General features: G+C 28.8%; 1 protein-coding gene across 2 annotated transcripts; it reads right to left on the bottom strand.

The window, feature by feature from the left end:
* Positions 1-1,033: 1,033 nt before the first annotated feature.
* On the bottom strand, positions 1,034-16,933 carry LOC107439044 (biogenesis of lysosome-related organelles complex 1 subunit 1). 2 transcript variants are annotated; one of them, XM_016051511.4, is made up of 6 exons: positions 16,846-16,933; positions 10,217-10,310; positions 7,674-7,746; positions 3,010-3,142; positions 1,779-1,863; positions 1,034-1,142 (listed from the first exon to the last, which is right to left on the bottom strand). In XM_016051511.4, the coding sequence occupies exons 2-6, from the start codon at positions 10,275-10,277 to the stop codon at positions 1,123-1,125; spliced, it is 372 nt and encodes a 123-aa protein (XP_015906997.1). In that variant the 5' UTR covers positions 10,278-10,310; positions 16,846-16,933; the 3' UTR covers positions 1,034-1,122. The 2 variants fall into 2 exon arrangements, with proteins under 2 accessions (XP_015906997.1, XP_015906996.1); XM_016051510.3 differs by lacking the exon at positions 16,846-16,933 and adding an exon at positions 13,080-13,212.
* Between the last annotated feature and the right edge of the window lie 1,027 nt (positions 16,934-17,960).

Below are 17,960 nucleotides of genomic sequence, written 5' to 3'. Positions count from 1 at the left end.
AAGTAAAACATATACAATTCGACAAGCAAAATCAATGAATGTCAGAAAAAAAATCATTTTATCAAATGCATTCTGGCAGAAAAGACTAAGAAAAAAAAGATCGATAATTTAAGATTCCATAGCTGAGCAGAAATTGGGTACCACTACTTTAGGCTACTTGAAAAAAATCTTCTGTATTTTCCAATCAACCAAATATTTTTAGGCTAATTATAATTTGCACAGGTTTATTATAATAACTTTTAATAAAACTTTACTATTCTGGGCTTATTGCAAACTTCCTGGTATAAATCAGGTCAATTGAGCAATGAGTGATATATTTTCTAATTAGCCTAAAGATATGTGGGTTTACTGTCATATATTAAGAATAAAAAAATGCCAGGCTGATTACAAAATACTGGGGATTTTACCAATTGGTTTAGCAAAATAATGATGGCTAATTTAAAAATTAGCCCATAACATTATGTAACAGTAAAATGTATCATGAAAAATTTATGTTTAGCAAAAACTCAAACTTATACCACTTTATTAACTGCAATTTGCTAAACATATATTAATTGTAAACCTACTTTAATAATAAAGCTTCAATTAAAGAGCTTTGATTTACAACAAATGAAAATAAACTCTCGCTCAAAAATTTTTTTAAAATTAAAATATCAGAAATTTCTAACAATGCCGAAACAAAAAAAGCCAACAAATCAAACTTTTAAAGAACAGTAAATTAAAAATAGTGTTGACCATTTAAACTTTTGAAAGCAAACTTGACATGGAAGTGTCAATCAGGAACTTTTTGCAGGTTTTATTACTCAAAAATAAATAATTAATAATAATAAAATAAGCATTGAAAAAGAAATAATAACTTTTATCAAGAACATATGTTGAAATCAAATAATATTTTTAACATTAAAATTTTTATTATTTTGAGTTGTTATTCTATAAACAAGTTATATTTTATAAACTTTATTAATTTAACTATTCATTGTGCTATAAAACTTCTACTTATAACCACACACTCATAAGAAAATATATGCTGAAATAGTTTAAATAAAGAATTTATTTTTGTTACATACATGAATCATAAATACAAATAATAATTGAATTAAATTTCATAACATTCATACATTTTCAAGACTCCTCCTGTCCCACTGTAAATAGAAAAAAAAATAAAAGAAATTGTTACTCCAGTTATAGTTTGTAATTTATTTAAAATATTTATAATAAACTTCGAAATCTGATTAAAAAAATGTACATCATATCTCTTCCCAGCGGTCAAACTTATGTGCAAATCAATGAGCAACTTATGTTCAATCTTAAATTTATAACAAAAACCTTTATTTTATTCAAGAAATGTTTCACAACTAAACAAATATTTGGTTTCAATGTAGTTTGTTAATAAAATTCTTTTTCCACATTTAAAGAATCTGTAATGGAGTAAATACCAAGAGAGTGAATGTAAAATCTTTCTAAATTTATTTAAGGCATAATTTAGTATTAGCATAAAAAAAATCTGGTTACTAATAATTTTATTATTTATTTTGAATAGCTAATTATAATTAGTTTACTAAAATCATTTAATTATATGCACCAATTAAAATACCGAGACAAAAAAAAAAGGAAAAACTGAATTTTTCAAATTTTAAAAGATTTTCTGACTGTAACACTGTTTACAGGTATTATTGCAAAATTATATAAGAATATGGTAGACTATTTGAAAAAACAATACCCAATATGACATGTAGTAAGATTTTTTTATTTATTTATTATATAGGGTAAAGAGATACCTTTATATGCATATTCTAGAGCACTTGAAATAGTTCGCATATCATTCTCTATACTTTTTGCCCAGTTTTCTACATCACCAATTTCCTATAAATATACAAAATATAAAAATAAATGTGAAAACTAAATTTTAAAGTTTAAAAAATGTTTCTATATATTTAAATAAATTCTAAGACATTTATACAACAGCAATATAATCTCTTAAATTAAAAAAATTATGTCAAGAGATAACTTAAATAAAACATACTGACACACTCCTTAAAAAGACAATCTAATTGTAAATAATAAAAAATAATTCAAATAAACTGAGTAACAAATGTTAATTATATGGTCTAAAACATTAATTTTAATATTATTATTTATTTTTTTTAATTAACTTTTAGTTTTGATTCCTGTCAAATATGCACCAGTTAAAATAAGAAATGATTTCATATCAATTTAGCAGAATTTATGCTTACTTTCCTGGTTGACGGCATTTTACACATGTACTACCCTAAAGAGACATTGATCTAATTTAAGTACTGTCTCATAAAATACTAATTTTGCAAGGTATCTCAAGAGCTGTTGGTGATAATAGTTGCGAGTTAAATCTATTTAAAGTAGGACATTTAGGATAGGTCGACAAGAAAAGTATCAAAACCTCCCTTTTTGCAACATTTTTTTTTCATGTTACTGTAACAGCACAAGGCCTTAGACCCTTCTATTGAGGATTTCTTTCATTAAAATGCTAAATTCTTTACATTTGTCTTCATATCAATATATTAAACAAGAATTTAATCTTAAAGTTTAGAAAAAAAGAGAAATCTTTTATTTAATTTCTTCTATTTAATTTTTTTTAAATGCTTTTAGTTTTTACTAATATTTCAATGTTCAAAAAGGAGTGTGCAAAATTGAATTTTCAAAATAGTTTCCTTAATAAAAAATATTAAAGAATAAGATAAAAAATATTGAAATAAATAAAAAAAAATTTAATCCAAAATACTTTTTTTTAATCTGTTCCATAGATTATAATGAGAATAGCATTTAAAAAGCTTTTTTTAAAAAAATAAGAGAAAAATTAAAATAGCTGATGCATTTTTTAGGTGCAAGAATTGAAAAGTCTGGAAAAATTTCACAAGTTAATATTGCATAATTACCTGAAGAAAAATTAAGAAAATGTTAACTTAAATAAAAGAAATCATAGTATTAGCTTTTGATTAATGTCATTTAGAGAAATTAAATTAAGAAATATACCTTCAGAACTTGACTAAAGCTCTCTACAAGTTGCAGCCACTGTGCTGTTTGCTTCGCAAAATTTGTCACATTAGCATGAAGTTGTTTTGACTCATAATCTAACCTTTTTTGGTTAAGGTATGCTTGAGCAACACTAAAAATAATGAGAACAATATTTATTTGTTTAGGTAAAACCTGAAAGTGGAATAAAGCTATTTTTAAATTTATCATTTTCCCATGAAAAAAATTTAATTCTTGTATTTAAAAGTTTATGTCAATCCCTATAATAAAATATGGTTAAAAATAATATCCAGAAATAAACAAAATATCATAATAATATATTTTGATTCAAAACCACTTCCCATTCTTTTTATACTCGGGACTTTTCAGTTAAAAATAACTTAATAAGCCTCATGAAAGGTAAGCATAAAAAAATTTATATGTAATTTTAAAAAAAAAAAAAATAAGACAATTTTTTAATTTCTGTAATTACTAGTCTGAAGTACAAATGCACATTTAATATTAAAATTGGAAAGTCAAATTTTGCGAAAGATCTCTAACTGTTTTATTTTTAATGTAATTAACTTTAATGTGAAAAATCATATATTTAAAAAAAATAAAAGCTACTATTAAACAAAGAATATACAATGGATTTCAAATTATCCATGAAATTATGTATCAAGGACAAGGGAACAGGCAATAATCCGAAAAAAATAAATAAAAGTAAGGTAGAAACAAAACAAAAAAATTTTAATGTATCTCTACACGAGTAAACATTGTAAAATATAACGGAAATTTTTGTTTTACATCTAAACAGCGAATGGTAAAGAAAAAATTTGTGTAGATATACTTTACAAAAGTGTTCATGCATACAATTTTATACGTCAAAGTGTCCAGTTGCATTTCTTTTTATTTTAAAGTAAAAAATCAATCATATGCAGTATAATTTTTAATATCATTAAGGTGCGCACAATTCATGCTATAGATAATCCACAAGTGGATACCAGTGGCTTAACTGTATACAAAAGAAAGTCCTGAAAAATCATACATTTCAAAGATTTTGTAATTTTCATTTAATGTAAAATGTGCTTCAAGTGAAATGTATGAAGAAAAAAAATTCTTACAAGGAAAAAAATATCTTCAAATCATATGTACATGTTTTTATCCTTAAGTTTAATCACTATATTTAATTGAAGCCAATATTCTAAATAATTTAAAACTATCAATCAAAGATGGTTAATAAAAAGGCAATCAAGATTATCTAGATATACTAGAAACTAGGAATACTAGATTGGGAATATGAGAATCTAGGTATACTAGATTCTTATTAACCCTTCTATGGTATTGTGGTATTGAAATAAGCCACCATGGCTCACTGGTAAAGACATTGAACTGTCATTGTAATCACCTGTGGTGGCTGAGTGGTAGCGCTTTGTGCTCCTGTGCCACAGGTCCTGGGTTCGATCCTCGGGCCGGGCAAGGTTGACTCAGCCTTTCATCCGTTCTGTGGGTCAATAAATGAGTACCAAGCGTTCTTGGGAACTAAACACTGGGGGTTCCGCGTTTGGCTGACCACCTAACCGGAACATCTCTTCCTGCACCCCAGAGCAAGAAAACTGAGATGGGCACAGTAGGCCATGGCCCTCTATAGACTGTCGTGGCACTGAGTTTAGTTTTTTTTTTTTGTAATCACCTGTAGCGGCTTGAAGTTCACTCTGCTTGTCTGGGAAGTAAAAATGGCCTGCGTACAAGGCTGAACACATTGCCACAATCATGCCGTTTATCACTAAATTGTGGGGCTTTAGGCTTCATGACCCCCTGGCTTACTATCAGCTGTTGCGAGATTGTGCTACTTTTACTTTTTTTACATAATTGGATTTGTCCAGCCAACCTTCAGGTCTTTAAATAATTTGATGTTCCTTTGGCGATGGGTACTATTTGTTCCACAGACAAACTATTTGTTTGACAAACTATCTGTTTGTACTATTTGTTCCACAGACGGATCGGGGGTTAGGGACCACTGCTTTAGCATGTCAGTTATTTATTATAAAGACTCATTAAAATATCATTGCACAAGAACCTACCTAATTAGACAGCTTAATATTATATTTATTTCAAATTTTATTTTGTTAATTAATTATAAAATAAATTTGTTGCCTTTTACAAAACAAACGAGAGCCCTTACATAATTTCCCTACATGATAAACTCACTAAGTGGTTTATCTATTTCGCCAACTCAGTGAATTTCTAATCACAACCCAACTGCATAAATATATTCTTAAAAAAAGGTTTTTTTCCTGGTTAATTTAAGGATTTAGAATAGCACTCAATAACACTATTAGACAAATTTGATTTATTTCATCGGTCGACATGCTAGATAAGACAGGAGGTCAAATTACAAAGGTTTCGTTTCCTTTCAATACATGGAATAAATTTAGATTTTGATAAAGCCAACTTGACAGGTTTCACAGATCTTTTTAAAAAATTAGTCACACGTACCATGAAACCTTATTTTTTTTAGAGTTTTTTTCACAAGCATTTTGAAATACAAACACATTTTCTAAACAATTTTGCTCATATGAATAATGAAATGTTCTAGAAATTATTAAATTATATACTGATTTTAATCAGAATATAAACACACTAGGAGGTCCAGCCCAGCTCGCCCACTTCTGAAACTGCTATTGGAATACTTCGCAATTAGAGCTTGTTTCGATTGTTCAATGTGTTTTAGTTTAGCTTTGTATCAATTGTATGCTTTAAAATAAAGTTCTAAAAATATACAACATATAATTCCAAATTCTAAACTTCAAAAAATTTGGAAACAACAACATAAAGTCCTTTATTCTTACCTGAACTAATAGAATGCATAAACAATTGAAAGAAAAAAAGACATAGTAACAAAATAAATAAAATTAGAGTTGATACTTCAAAGTTAAAATAAAAGTTGAATCAATGAACATCGCTACAGCAGGTTTCAACAAAAGTAAGCTATCCTGATCAGAGTTTGAAATTAACAGTGTTCCAAAACTGCTAAAATTTGAACAGAACCATCATAAAATAATTATCAGTTATCTGCTAGAACAGCAATGGATGAAAAGGGATGGTATGCTGTTTTGTTTGTTTCATGTTTAGGTCTTCTTTGTCAAAAAATAGTTCATGTCATCTTAATCGAATGCATTCTCTGTATTGTAATTTTTAATTTAAATTTCCATTATTAACATATTTAAAACAAAAAATCTATAACAACTTGTAAATGAACCAGTGAAAATGTATAAATTAGTTACCTTAGTAACTAATTTATTTATTAGCTACTAATTTATGAGATTTATAAGATAATAATTATTTCTAAGATAATTCATTTATTTATTAGTTACTAGTTCTTCGAACCAGTGACTAAATTTCCATACAGGGTTCCAATTTTCAAGCACTAAAAAAACAGTTTTTTTAGCACTACATACGTTAACAAAATGCAAAATAATTTTCAAAGACTTTACATGATCATGATGAAATAACCAGTTTCTGACAAATAGCTCTTTTTCTTCATTGTATTAGCCACCTTAAAAAGATTGAGAGATTTTCAGTTCGATTTCAGAGGATGGAAAAAGAATTCTAAAATTGAGAATATCTTGCAAAATGCAGCAGTTGCACATGAGAGTACAAGAATCTCACTGAACCCAGCTCAGTATGCACATGCGGACCCACAAGTATTTCATCAAACATGTAAAATGATTAGTGCTTTTATACGCTATATGAAAATTATATTTTCAAATTAATATGAAACCTGTTTGAATTAATATGTAGAATTAAAACAAAAATGTTAACACAGTTTGACAGGGTTCCCACTTAATTTCAGAAGAAAAAAAAAATTCTCTGACTTTTCCAGGTATACTAGGTAAATTTCAATGAAAAATGAGATCATATTTTAATCAGATAACTTTGATTCGTTTATTTGTAATGTGAAATATGAGATTTTCTGTGTAAAAATATTATTAAACAAGGAAGAGAACATTTCAGGTATACTAAAATGAGAAATTTTAACAACAAATAATTGCAATAGATGTCAGAATTATTTAACTCAAATCTCAATAACTGATAACTGTTACTGACAATTTTAAGACTGGCTATTTTCCAGGATATATATAGGATATCCAGGATATATATTCCCATATATAGCAATATTCCAGGTATGATATAGGAATATTCTAGGTTTTAGTAAAAAAAAATTTCAACTTTCCCCGACTATTCCCTGATTTTTGCAGCTAAATTAAAATTCCAGGTTTTCCCTGTTCTCCCAGACCCGAGGGAACCCTGCTTGATAGTTTAAATGAACAGTAAGATTTTCTTTTTGTTTCTGCTTAACTTATAACCCAGTTTGTTTGCAATGTAATACAGTTAGTCTTCATCGTCAATGTGAAAAAATAAATTTTGTCAGTTTTGTGACAACATTCATACAATTAATATTATATAGAGTTGTTTAATTAAAAAAAAATTATCATTTCATTGTGAAAGCTGTAAAAATATTTTCAATGTAAAATAGCAAAATCAAATTGCTTAAAATATTGCAAAGAAAATTACATTTTTACATAGATATTCCAGCGGGTCATTTAAAAGTATTTCATAAATAGATAAACAACACATATTTACTTAAGAATACATGAAACTGCAATGTTAATTATACATACCCAACATTCAGATGATCTACTAAAGCTGATGTAAGTGTACTGGCAGCAACAACAGCGTCTTTACGCTTTTTTTCTAAAATAAAATATTCATATTAAAAACCAAATTATATCTTTTTTACGCTTTGAAATAAGAGGACAATAAAATACTTTTAAATTGCATTATGATTTTTGAAAATTCAAGATTTAGTTAAAAATGTGGCTATTATGTTTCACTTTGTATGAGTTCTTGTAAAGACACTGTAGAAGAAATAAGTATTTACACTTATAAACACTCTTTTTTTTCTCTCCAAAGCTTATTAAATTATAATATTTATATATAAAAGATATATATAATATTTATATATAAAAGTGTCTTTAGAAAGATTTTTCAAATTACAATATTCTGAGTCTTCTAAAAATACAAGTATCAAAACAGAAAAATATCCTGATAAATGTACATAACCAAAGTGTGAAATACATGTCACATATAAAAAATAAAAACAGATATCTATTATCAGGATACGTAGCCAAATTACTCAACAAAAAATAAGCACCTTTTAAGTACTTCTTAAGCATTTAAAAAATATTTTCAAGCACTATATACATTAACAAAATACAAAATAATTTTCAAACACTTTACATGATCTTGATAAAATAACTAGTTTCTGACAAATAACTTTATTCTTGATTATATTAGCCATAAAAATTATTATAATAAATTATTATAAAAAGATAAAGAGATTTTTCAGTTCAATTTCAGAGAGTGGAAAACGAAGCCTAAAATTGAGAATATTGTGCCAAAATGCAGCAGAGTTGCACATGAGAGTGCTACAATCTCAGCTCAGTAAACGCACCTGCGAACTCGCAAGTATTTCATCAAACATGTAAAATGATTGGCGCTTTCATACGCTATGGACCGGCGGTAGGCCAAAATGCATTGTGTTTGAATGAATTGTGAAAACGTTAAATAGAACAATGTTAAAAGCACGCTTTTGCATAATATATGGCGAAAATCAACATGGTAAAGAAAAAATATATCGTTTTCAAAAAGGTAAATTAAGCACTTTTTAAAAACACCTGAGGAAAAAAGCACCTTTATGGGCTTTCAAAAAACGATAATCAAAAATGAGCACTTTTTAAAAACGCTATGTACCGTGGTTATAATTCGGAAAGCCTAATTATATCAAGCTTGACCCTCCCAGTGTTATCGAGCAAGGCATATGTGTTTAGTTTGAAAACTGCAGCTTACAAATTACCACAGACACATCAGTTAAATAATTGACAAAATTTATAACTTAACAAAAATTAATAAAAGAAGGAGTCACATTGAAAAATGCAATTTGAAAAGCACCTAGAACCCACTTTTAATTAATCCATTTATTTCAAGACTTAATAGATTAATTTTCATTCATTTTGAAAAATATATACAAGAATATGTATAACAGCATGATTATTTTTAAACATCCTTTAAATATAAAGAAAATAAAAAAACTGAGGGAAGAAAAAGGATAAAATGATAATTAGAAAATGTAAAATGATAAACTGAATATTTATAATAACTATTTTAGAAATAAATTCATAACAAATAATCTCACTTCATTTAAGAATCTAATCTACCTTAGATAACAAAAAATAGTTTGTTTTTCAATATAAATACATACTGGATACCTATTAAATAAACTTAATTTTATCAGCTTTTCTTCACTCTAAGTAGTTTGTCAAAATCAAATTAATCCAATAACTCATGAACTTCTTTTAAATAAAATTATGATGCAACAATTTAGGAAACTTGAAACAAATATTATTTAAGTGAATATCTAATTTAAGTAGTACACACAGTTCAATAGAAAATAAATAAAAAAGGTACTATTCTCTTGACATTATCTCAATAGTTGTTATTGCAACATCACGAAAAATAAGTTGGTTGAAGTTTGAACTACTGACTTTTTCTATCATTAGGAATTCATAGCTTTTAAATTTTATCTCTTTCCCCTTTCACTTAGAATTCAAGCTTTTGAAAAAGAAGGAAATCAGTCAAAAGACTGAAAACCTTCACAACTACATGAGAGATTTTAGTATCTCTTTTTAAGACCAATTATTATAAAATCTATTATAAATTACTTTAAAATGAGGATAAAACGCCCCAATTGGAGAAAGCACCCCCCCCCCACCTGTAATTTCATATAAATACTGATTGCCAATCAGTACCAAAAAAGCACCCCCTTCTCTACAACACAATTTAGTAGTTCTTATTTTAAGAATAAATTCATAAAATTTATTTCTAAAAAATAGTTATCCCTTATGTTTAGGGTAGAGGATTAATGCTAGGCTGTAAATAAACAATGACTGGGGGGGGGAAAGGTAGATAATCAATCACAGTCACTGAACTGAAGATTGCTAACAAAAGTGTATTAAGAAGATCTATTATGATAATCTACAGATAACATTAAGAAAATCTATTAATCCTAAAGATTATATATTATAAACTATAATACATTAAATACTGCATGCATTGAAAATTAATATAGCATTTTTGAAGAAAAAAAATGCAAAAATTTATTTACCAAGTTCTTCTCTCTTGGCAGACTGCTTAACTTGATGTTCCTTTACAATACTGGAAAGCATGCTTTGCTATGAAGTTTTAATAAATATATATACCTGAAAAAATATAAATAAGTGACTCAAATGATAATAAATTTTTTTAAAAACAGGGTGCGCAGCCAAATCTTTGAACAAAAAATAAGCACCTTTTAATTATTTTTCAAGCACTTAAAAATATATTTAACTACTATACAGGGTGATTCTAAAAAGATGGGCAAAAGTTTAGGCAACCCAAGCAAAAAATCTTTATCAAAGAATACATGGTCGAAAACAAAATGCAAAACCGCTAGAGGGCGTCAAAGTTTATGTTCTTATATGAGGCAAAAACACACAAAGAACGATGAAGTTAAGTTATAAAAGCAAATTTAATGGCATGTGATTACAATAAGGGTTCAAAACAGTGGCGGGCAGCGGCTATGCATGCAGTACAACGGCGAAGAAAAGATAGACGAACATTCTGAAACACAAACTTTCCCTGCAGCGGCCGAAAGCTTGGCAACAAGCAACGCAGAGCAGTAGCTCGCAACAGGAATGGAGCTTTGACGTTTGCATCAAACAACTTTCCAAATGCGCCAGCACCTTTGCGTTTTGTTTTCCACCATGCATTCTTTGATAAAAATTGTTTGCTTGGTTGTGTACTATCACTTCCTAAAATTTTGCCCATCTTCTTAGAATCACCCTGTATACATTAACAAATGCAAAATAATTTTTAAAGACTTTACATGATCATGATAAAATAACTAGTTTCTGACAAAGAACTCTTTTCTTGATTATATTAGCCACCGTAAAAAGATCAAGAGATTTTTTGGTTCGATTTCAGAGTTAAGGAGAATGAAGCCTGAAATTGAAAAAATCGTGCAAAATGCAGCAGGAGTTGCACAAGAGAGTGCAAGCATCTCACCAAACCTAACACAGTAGGTGTACATGCGGACCCACAAGTATTTCATAAAACATGTAAAATGATTACCGCTTCCATACGCTATGGACTGCCGATAGGTCGAAATGGATTGTGGTTGAATGAATTGCGAAAACTTGAATAGAACAATGTGAAAAACCAGGCTTTTGCATAATATGAGCCGAAAATTGACATGGTAAGGAAGAAAAAAAATCTCTTTTTCGAAAAGGGAATATCAAGCAATTTTTATAGAAATACAATGAAAAAAAACACCTTTAAGGGATTTTAAAAAACGAAACTAAGCGCCTTTAAGCACTTTTTAAAAACGCTATGCACCATGACAGAGTATTGTTTTTGAAAAAAAAATTAGTAGCATGTATATCAGGACTTTAAAAAACTAAACATTTTTATATGCTTCGCAGCAGAATGCATGCCTCAATAAAAATTAAATGCGCCCAATATCTCAATCAAAAATTATTTACAGAGAGAAATGCTGAAAACAGGCAAGTTTTCATTAAAATTTAATAAAAATGGTAATTGTATTTTCCACATGTTTTGATTTTGGCTTCTAAACTAAGCATTAATTTAACAGACTTTCAGACTCTCTAAGTGTTCTTTTCCGAAATTTCATCTTCAATTTTTCCTACATGAAAAAATAAATAAAATGCTTTTCCTCATGTTATTCAGTTTCTATTACTGATAGTACATTTGCGTTTGCATTAACCATCCAAGCATTGAGCCATTGGCTAAAATTGTTTTATAAACTGAATACAAATTTCAGCATATTTCAAATAAAAAAATAAAGAGGTCAACTTACATATCAGATCAACCTATGCAACTGAATATATGATATTTTAATTCCCTTATTATTCTGTGTGTGTTTTCTTTTAATTAACTAAGGTAGGTAGGTATTTTATTTACGTCCCACTAGAGCTGCACAATGGGCTATTGGCGATGGTCTGGGAAACATCCCTGAGGATGATTCGAAGACATGCCATCACAATTTTGATCCTCTGCAGAGGGAATGGCTCTCCCGCTTTAGCAGCCCAACGATCTTCACGCGAAGTCGAGCACTTTACGATAGAACAGTTTAACGAGGACTGATACTGTGCACCCTCGGACCCTACGTAGCCTGATCAAAGTGGTCACCCACCCGCTTACTGACCACAGCCAGTGATGCTTGACTTCAGTGTTCTACTGGGAATCGTGTTTTTACGGGGGATATTTCTATATCGTGATCTGCAGCAGAATAATCACCAAGTCTTGGAAACTTCCGGGCAGTAGCCCACGAGAAACTAAAAAAAAAAAAAAAAAAAAAAAAAAAAAAAAAAAAAAAAAAAAAATCACAGAAAGGGACTAATTTGAATGGGATAACTTGTAGCCACCCCCCGAGCAAACATTTACATAATATTTTTTAAAAAAATTTGCAAGTTTAAAATCTTTTTGGCACCTTGACGATTGTAGTTGGCGCACCAGATCACGATACGGAAATATTCCCTTTCACGATCAGATCAGTCTCTAATAAACTGAGAGAGATAATAAACTAAAACTTTGAAATAGTTTTTTTCTTTTAGGTATAAATAATAATTTCCTGCAGGAAAAACCAGATTGTAATAATATCTACAATTATTAACTGGGGTTAATTAACAATCTAATGCATAAAATGTACATGACAATGCATTGACACAGGAAATCTTACCCAATACACACAATTTAAAGTTTTTTTTAGGAATTCAAGAAGCCAAATTTATAGAAGCTATTTAAAGCTGAATTTATTTATTCGGAAAATAACTTGAAAAACTAATTAATAAATATATACAAGTATCCTCATCGAAATTTTTTAAGAAAAAATCAGAGACATAAACAAACAAAAGAGGATGTTTATAAAAATTATATAAAAAATATCAATTAAGAAAGGAAAAACATATCACTTGTGTTTCAAAGAACTTGCTAAGGCGAAAGGAAATTATTCAAAATTAAAACTTTTACACATATCAGAAGCAGACAAGTTACTTGTTTAGAAATTTAGATTGAAGAAAAGTGCTACGAGCACTTTGCGTTAGCTTATAGCTCTATATTTTCATTAATTAAGCCTTTCTCTGAGGCTAAATAGATAGCAGAAAGCAGCAGGGAAATATCAGAAACAACTTGTGGCTTAGAAGATTTTGTTGTTGTAGTTCATTTACGTCGCACTAGAGCTGCACAATGGGCTATTGGTGATGGTCTGGGAAACATCCCTGAGGATGATTCGAAGACATGCCCTCACAATTTTGATCCGCTGCAGAGGGAATGGCTCTCCCGCTTTAACAGCCCAACGACCTGCACGCGAAGTCGAGCACTTTACGCTAGAACAGTTTAGCGAGGACCAATACCGCACACCCTCAGTCCCTACGCAGACTGATCCAAGTGGTCACCCACCCGCACACTGACCGCAGACAGTGATGCTTGACTTCGGTGATCTGCTGGGAATCGTGTCGTAACGATCCGTCCACTGCGAGTCTGGAAGAATTTGTAAAAGGATTAGAGTTAGGTCTGAGAATTGAAAGACAATATCGGTAAATGCTGGATTCTGAAGTGATAAGGATTGGAAGAGTTTTTTACAAGCATTCTGGAAAGAGGGACATTACTGGAGGAAGTGATAGTTCGGGTCGACACCTCCGCAGTACTGACAGTTTGGGTTTTGTGACAGTTTGCACTTGAAATGTAAGAATGCGTTAGTCGGAAGATATTTAGTTCTGGCAATTAGTGTATCAAGATTTCTGGAGCTCATTAGTTGACGTTAGTCTTGAGATCTATCAAGGTGAGGCAAGAGTGCTGCCAGACTCTGCCCGACAAGGGGTCAAGTCTCCCCCGACAGGGGGGCTCAAACAAATTAATTCAAAATATTTAAATTAAAACGAATTTTATACTTTACATTTTTTTCTCACATCATTTTTTTAAGTGTGTTTCTAATAATCTAAAATCACTGATATTGATACCACAATGTGCAGATTCCTTTTAATGTAAATTTAAATCTAATTTTTTTTTTCTGTTATCGATGTATTTTGTACTGTATGGACTCAGAGGCGTACCTATGGAAAGAAGCGCCTATGGCAAATCTCTTACTGGCGTCCTTCCTAAAATATTGATATTCTCTTTTTTTATAAATTTTTTTATTTTTTTTATCCAAAACAAAATAAAAGCATTGTTTGAAGTATTTAACTCTTTTGACAGGATTGCAAAAAGATTGCATTGAATTAAAAAAAGAATTAATAAATAAATAAATATTAAATATAACAATAAAATTATCTCTTTTTAATTGTTATGCGTTCACGTGTATTCGAAATTCTCATCGGTAAGAAATAAAATACCTTTTCTATCATATTTAAAAAAGACTCGATTGCGTTTTTTCAATTATCAATAAAAATTCTAACAAGTTTTTTAATTAAGCACTATTATATTTTAAAGCTTTACAAATATAATTTGGTAACAAAAATACGCACACACAACAAATGTAGCTCTGAGTTAAAGAAGAACTGTAATATAACCGGATGATACCCAACATTTTCAAAATTAAAACTGAAGGAAATTGATTTTTTTTAAATAATCACGCTTTGCTAACGTCAAAACAATAAAATCATCGCGATATAATAAATTCATTAAACATCACAATGTAAATGATTTAGATTTGTTGTGATAGTTACAAATAAAATAGCTACAATCAAAAGATATATTTTGGTTAGTTTATTTACTGTTCAATAAAAAAAGACCGATGCTCGTAATATAATTAAGTTTCGCAAACATTAATAACCGATAATATGAAAAAATATACACATAATTACATACAAAACACTAATAGCGACAATAATACATTCTTCATTGAGAAATAAATTAAAGGAAGTTGACGTTTTAGTTTTAAGAATATCTAGAAATAATTATTTTGCAAACAGTAAAAAAAAAAGGCAAGAGGTAAAGAAATAGACCGATATCTGTATATTTAATTAAAAGAAGAAAAAAAATATGAAAAATTCTCTCTTTGCATCACAATAGAACAAATTAAAGATAAAGCAAAAAATTAAACAGATTTGAATTATTAATTTTTTGACGTTCAGTGCGCAAAAAAATAAATAAAGGGACCACCCTGATAACTTTTGATCTAATGATCAGATCTTTACTTTCTTCTTATTTCAATGGCTCAAGGGGTGACTTAAAATAGGATAATTAATAGGTGCAGGTATGATATTTTAAGTCACGAAATCAGATACTAAAACGTACTTTCTCTGAAGTTTCTGTTTATACATGCCATTTTTTTGACGGATTTCTAAACTCCAAAATATAGGGGGTAATTGCAATCTGAGAAGTACCTAGAGAGATTTTCAAGTAAAGTGAAAAAAAAATTTGCACAATTATTAACGTCGTTTGTAATTTTGAAAATTGCTTAAAAAAATTTTTTTAGTAAATATTTATTATTTTATTTAATAATTGTCTTAAAAATTTGAATTGTAGGGGAAAAAAATTTTACGTCATTTTAAAAGAAGGTAATTTAACATGGGAAAATACAATAGTTTAGCAAAATTGATCAAACAGTTAATGAAAAATCAAATTTCAAATAACCGACTTTTTAAAAATTCGATTTCCCAGGAAACCGAACTCCATATTCGAACTATTTGAATTTAGACTAACCTGCAGAACAGGGTTTTCAAAAAATTTTATAAAACTAATCAAAATTAGTTAAATATGAAAGTTGTTTTTAAGGAAAAAGAAAAATATAAATCATTGAAATATTTTAGGAGAAGATGACTTTTCGCATTTTTATGAAAATACATTATAAGAATGCGTATTGCGTATGCTTCATAACTAAACGGGCTCTAGTTTTTCATTAGATGCTTATTGTTTTTTTCATATTCTTAAAATAAAGATAATTATTTAATGAAAAAAATTATTGTGATTATCACTTTATTGATAACTTTTTTTCTCAAGTTACTAAACTGTTGTAATGATTGGGTTATAAACTACATATCATAACCTTAATACTATTTTGTGATCATTCTACTTGGATTATAAAAAATAAATATATATAAATATAATATATAAATAGAGGACACTTTATAAACCCATTTAAAAACGGCATACCGATTTTTTTCAAGCAATATGATTTGGCGTGACATAAATGTAATGTAAGTGGAATATATTGTAAAAGACTTAAACATTAAAAAATTAGCTTTTATATAAAATTAAAAGAGTAGTATTTATTTAATCTATTTTTTTTTTAAAGGAAGAAAATGAAAATTTGAAATAAAAGAAAAAATATAGGAGAAAGATTTGCAAAATTTTGTGCTCGAGAAATAAGGAAACGTGCTCCATAACTCGAAGACAGTTTGATAAATATTAAATAATATAAAAATTTAAAACAAACGTGTCTTTAAAAATTAAAAAATTCTTAAAAAATAATTTTTTTATTTTAAAAAAATTGTAGGTAGAAGTATCGTTGAAATTCACATTTAAAGCAAGGACAGACTGTATTTTGATTAAAAAGGTAAATATAGTGGCATTAACATCATTTCATGATTCGCATTTTTCTTGGGAAAGCAAATCATTTGTATTAACCATAAAATATATTTAATAAAAACGTTTATACATATTAGAAACTATACGTTTTTCTTTGTTAGTTTAAAGTGAAAGCTAATGTTTACTTAGTTTAAATATAAACACACTCACTCTTTACGAGAATGAACTTTCCAAGTGGTAGCAAGACAGTTACCGAAAAACAATCTTACTTAAAAATATATTCATATTTTGACCAGATTGAAATTCATTATCGTAAACTGCGGCAAATAAATTGAACCGCGATGGCTTAGGGGATAGAGCGTTCGCCTTCCAATGCGGCGAATCGGGTTCGAATCCCAGTCGATGCGAATTCCACATCCATCTTGCACCGACCACAGTGCTAACGTGAAATATCCTTGGTGGTAGACGGATCATGGGTTAGAGTTCCCCTGCCGTCAGGCTAACCGTGGGGGGATCTCGTGGTCTTCCCCTTCATGTAACGCAAGTGCGGGTTAGCTCCATCAGAAAGTCCTCTCCGAAGGCAAATTTCTCCCCGCACTCGATCCAGGAGTTCCTTTGTCTTCTGGATTGGGTTCAAAATTACTAGGTTACGGAGTTGAACATTAGTAGTCGTGAACCCATCGAATTGGGTAGGGATGTTCAACGACGGTTATAACAAATAAAATATTAGTAAATTTATAATTGTAATTTATTGAAAATGAAAATTAAATTTGAAAATATAGACGTTTCCGATTTTACAAAGATAACTTTTTGTTTTGAATTAATGCTTGCCTATAGAAATATTTTAAAGTATTTTGGAATTTGTCCTTCCTTATTTTAAGCATGAAACTTTTTTTTTTAATTACAAGAAAAAGTGAAGCAAATAGATTTTCATGACTGGCTTGATATGACAGCAGAAAAATCAGACGTATTTTGTTAAATTGATTTGTAAAAAAAAGGACATTATTTTTTCTTTTCTTTATTTTTTAAAAAAAAAAAACTCTTTTTGATGTTGAGTTTAGTCCATACACCAAGGACCTTTCCTCTGTCTGCGTCGCTGTTGAGAACAGAAAAATATATAAAAAAGTTAAATCGAAATAATTGATTTTTAAATCATTTTACTTTGATGTTTAAAATATTACAGATTTTCCATTCCGGATTTCAAAGCATTACATTAAACATTTTTTCACGTGTATTTTTAATTTTTTCGCATAATTTATTTTGTGAATTTTGGCTCTTTAGGTATTTTAATGATCGTTAACGTAGAAATAAGTTTTTTGCTTATT

This window comes from Parasteatoda tepidariorum, chromosome 1 (assembly GCF_043381705.1).
Source record: "Parasteatoda tepidariorum isolate YZ-2023 chromosome 1, CAS_Ptep_4.0, whole genome shotgun sequence".
Classification (NCBI taxonomy): Eukaryota; Metazoa; Arthropoda; class Arachnida; order Araneae; family Theridiidae; genus Parasteatoda; species Parasteatoda tepidariorum.
Note: the sequence above shows the minus strand (reverse complement) of the source record. Positions and strands in the feature narration are given on the sequence as shown.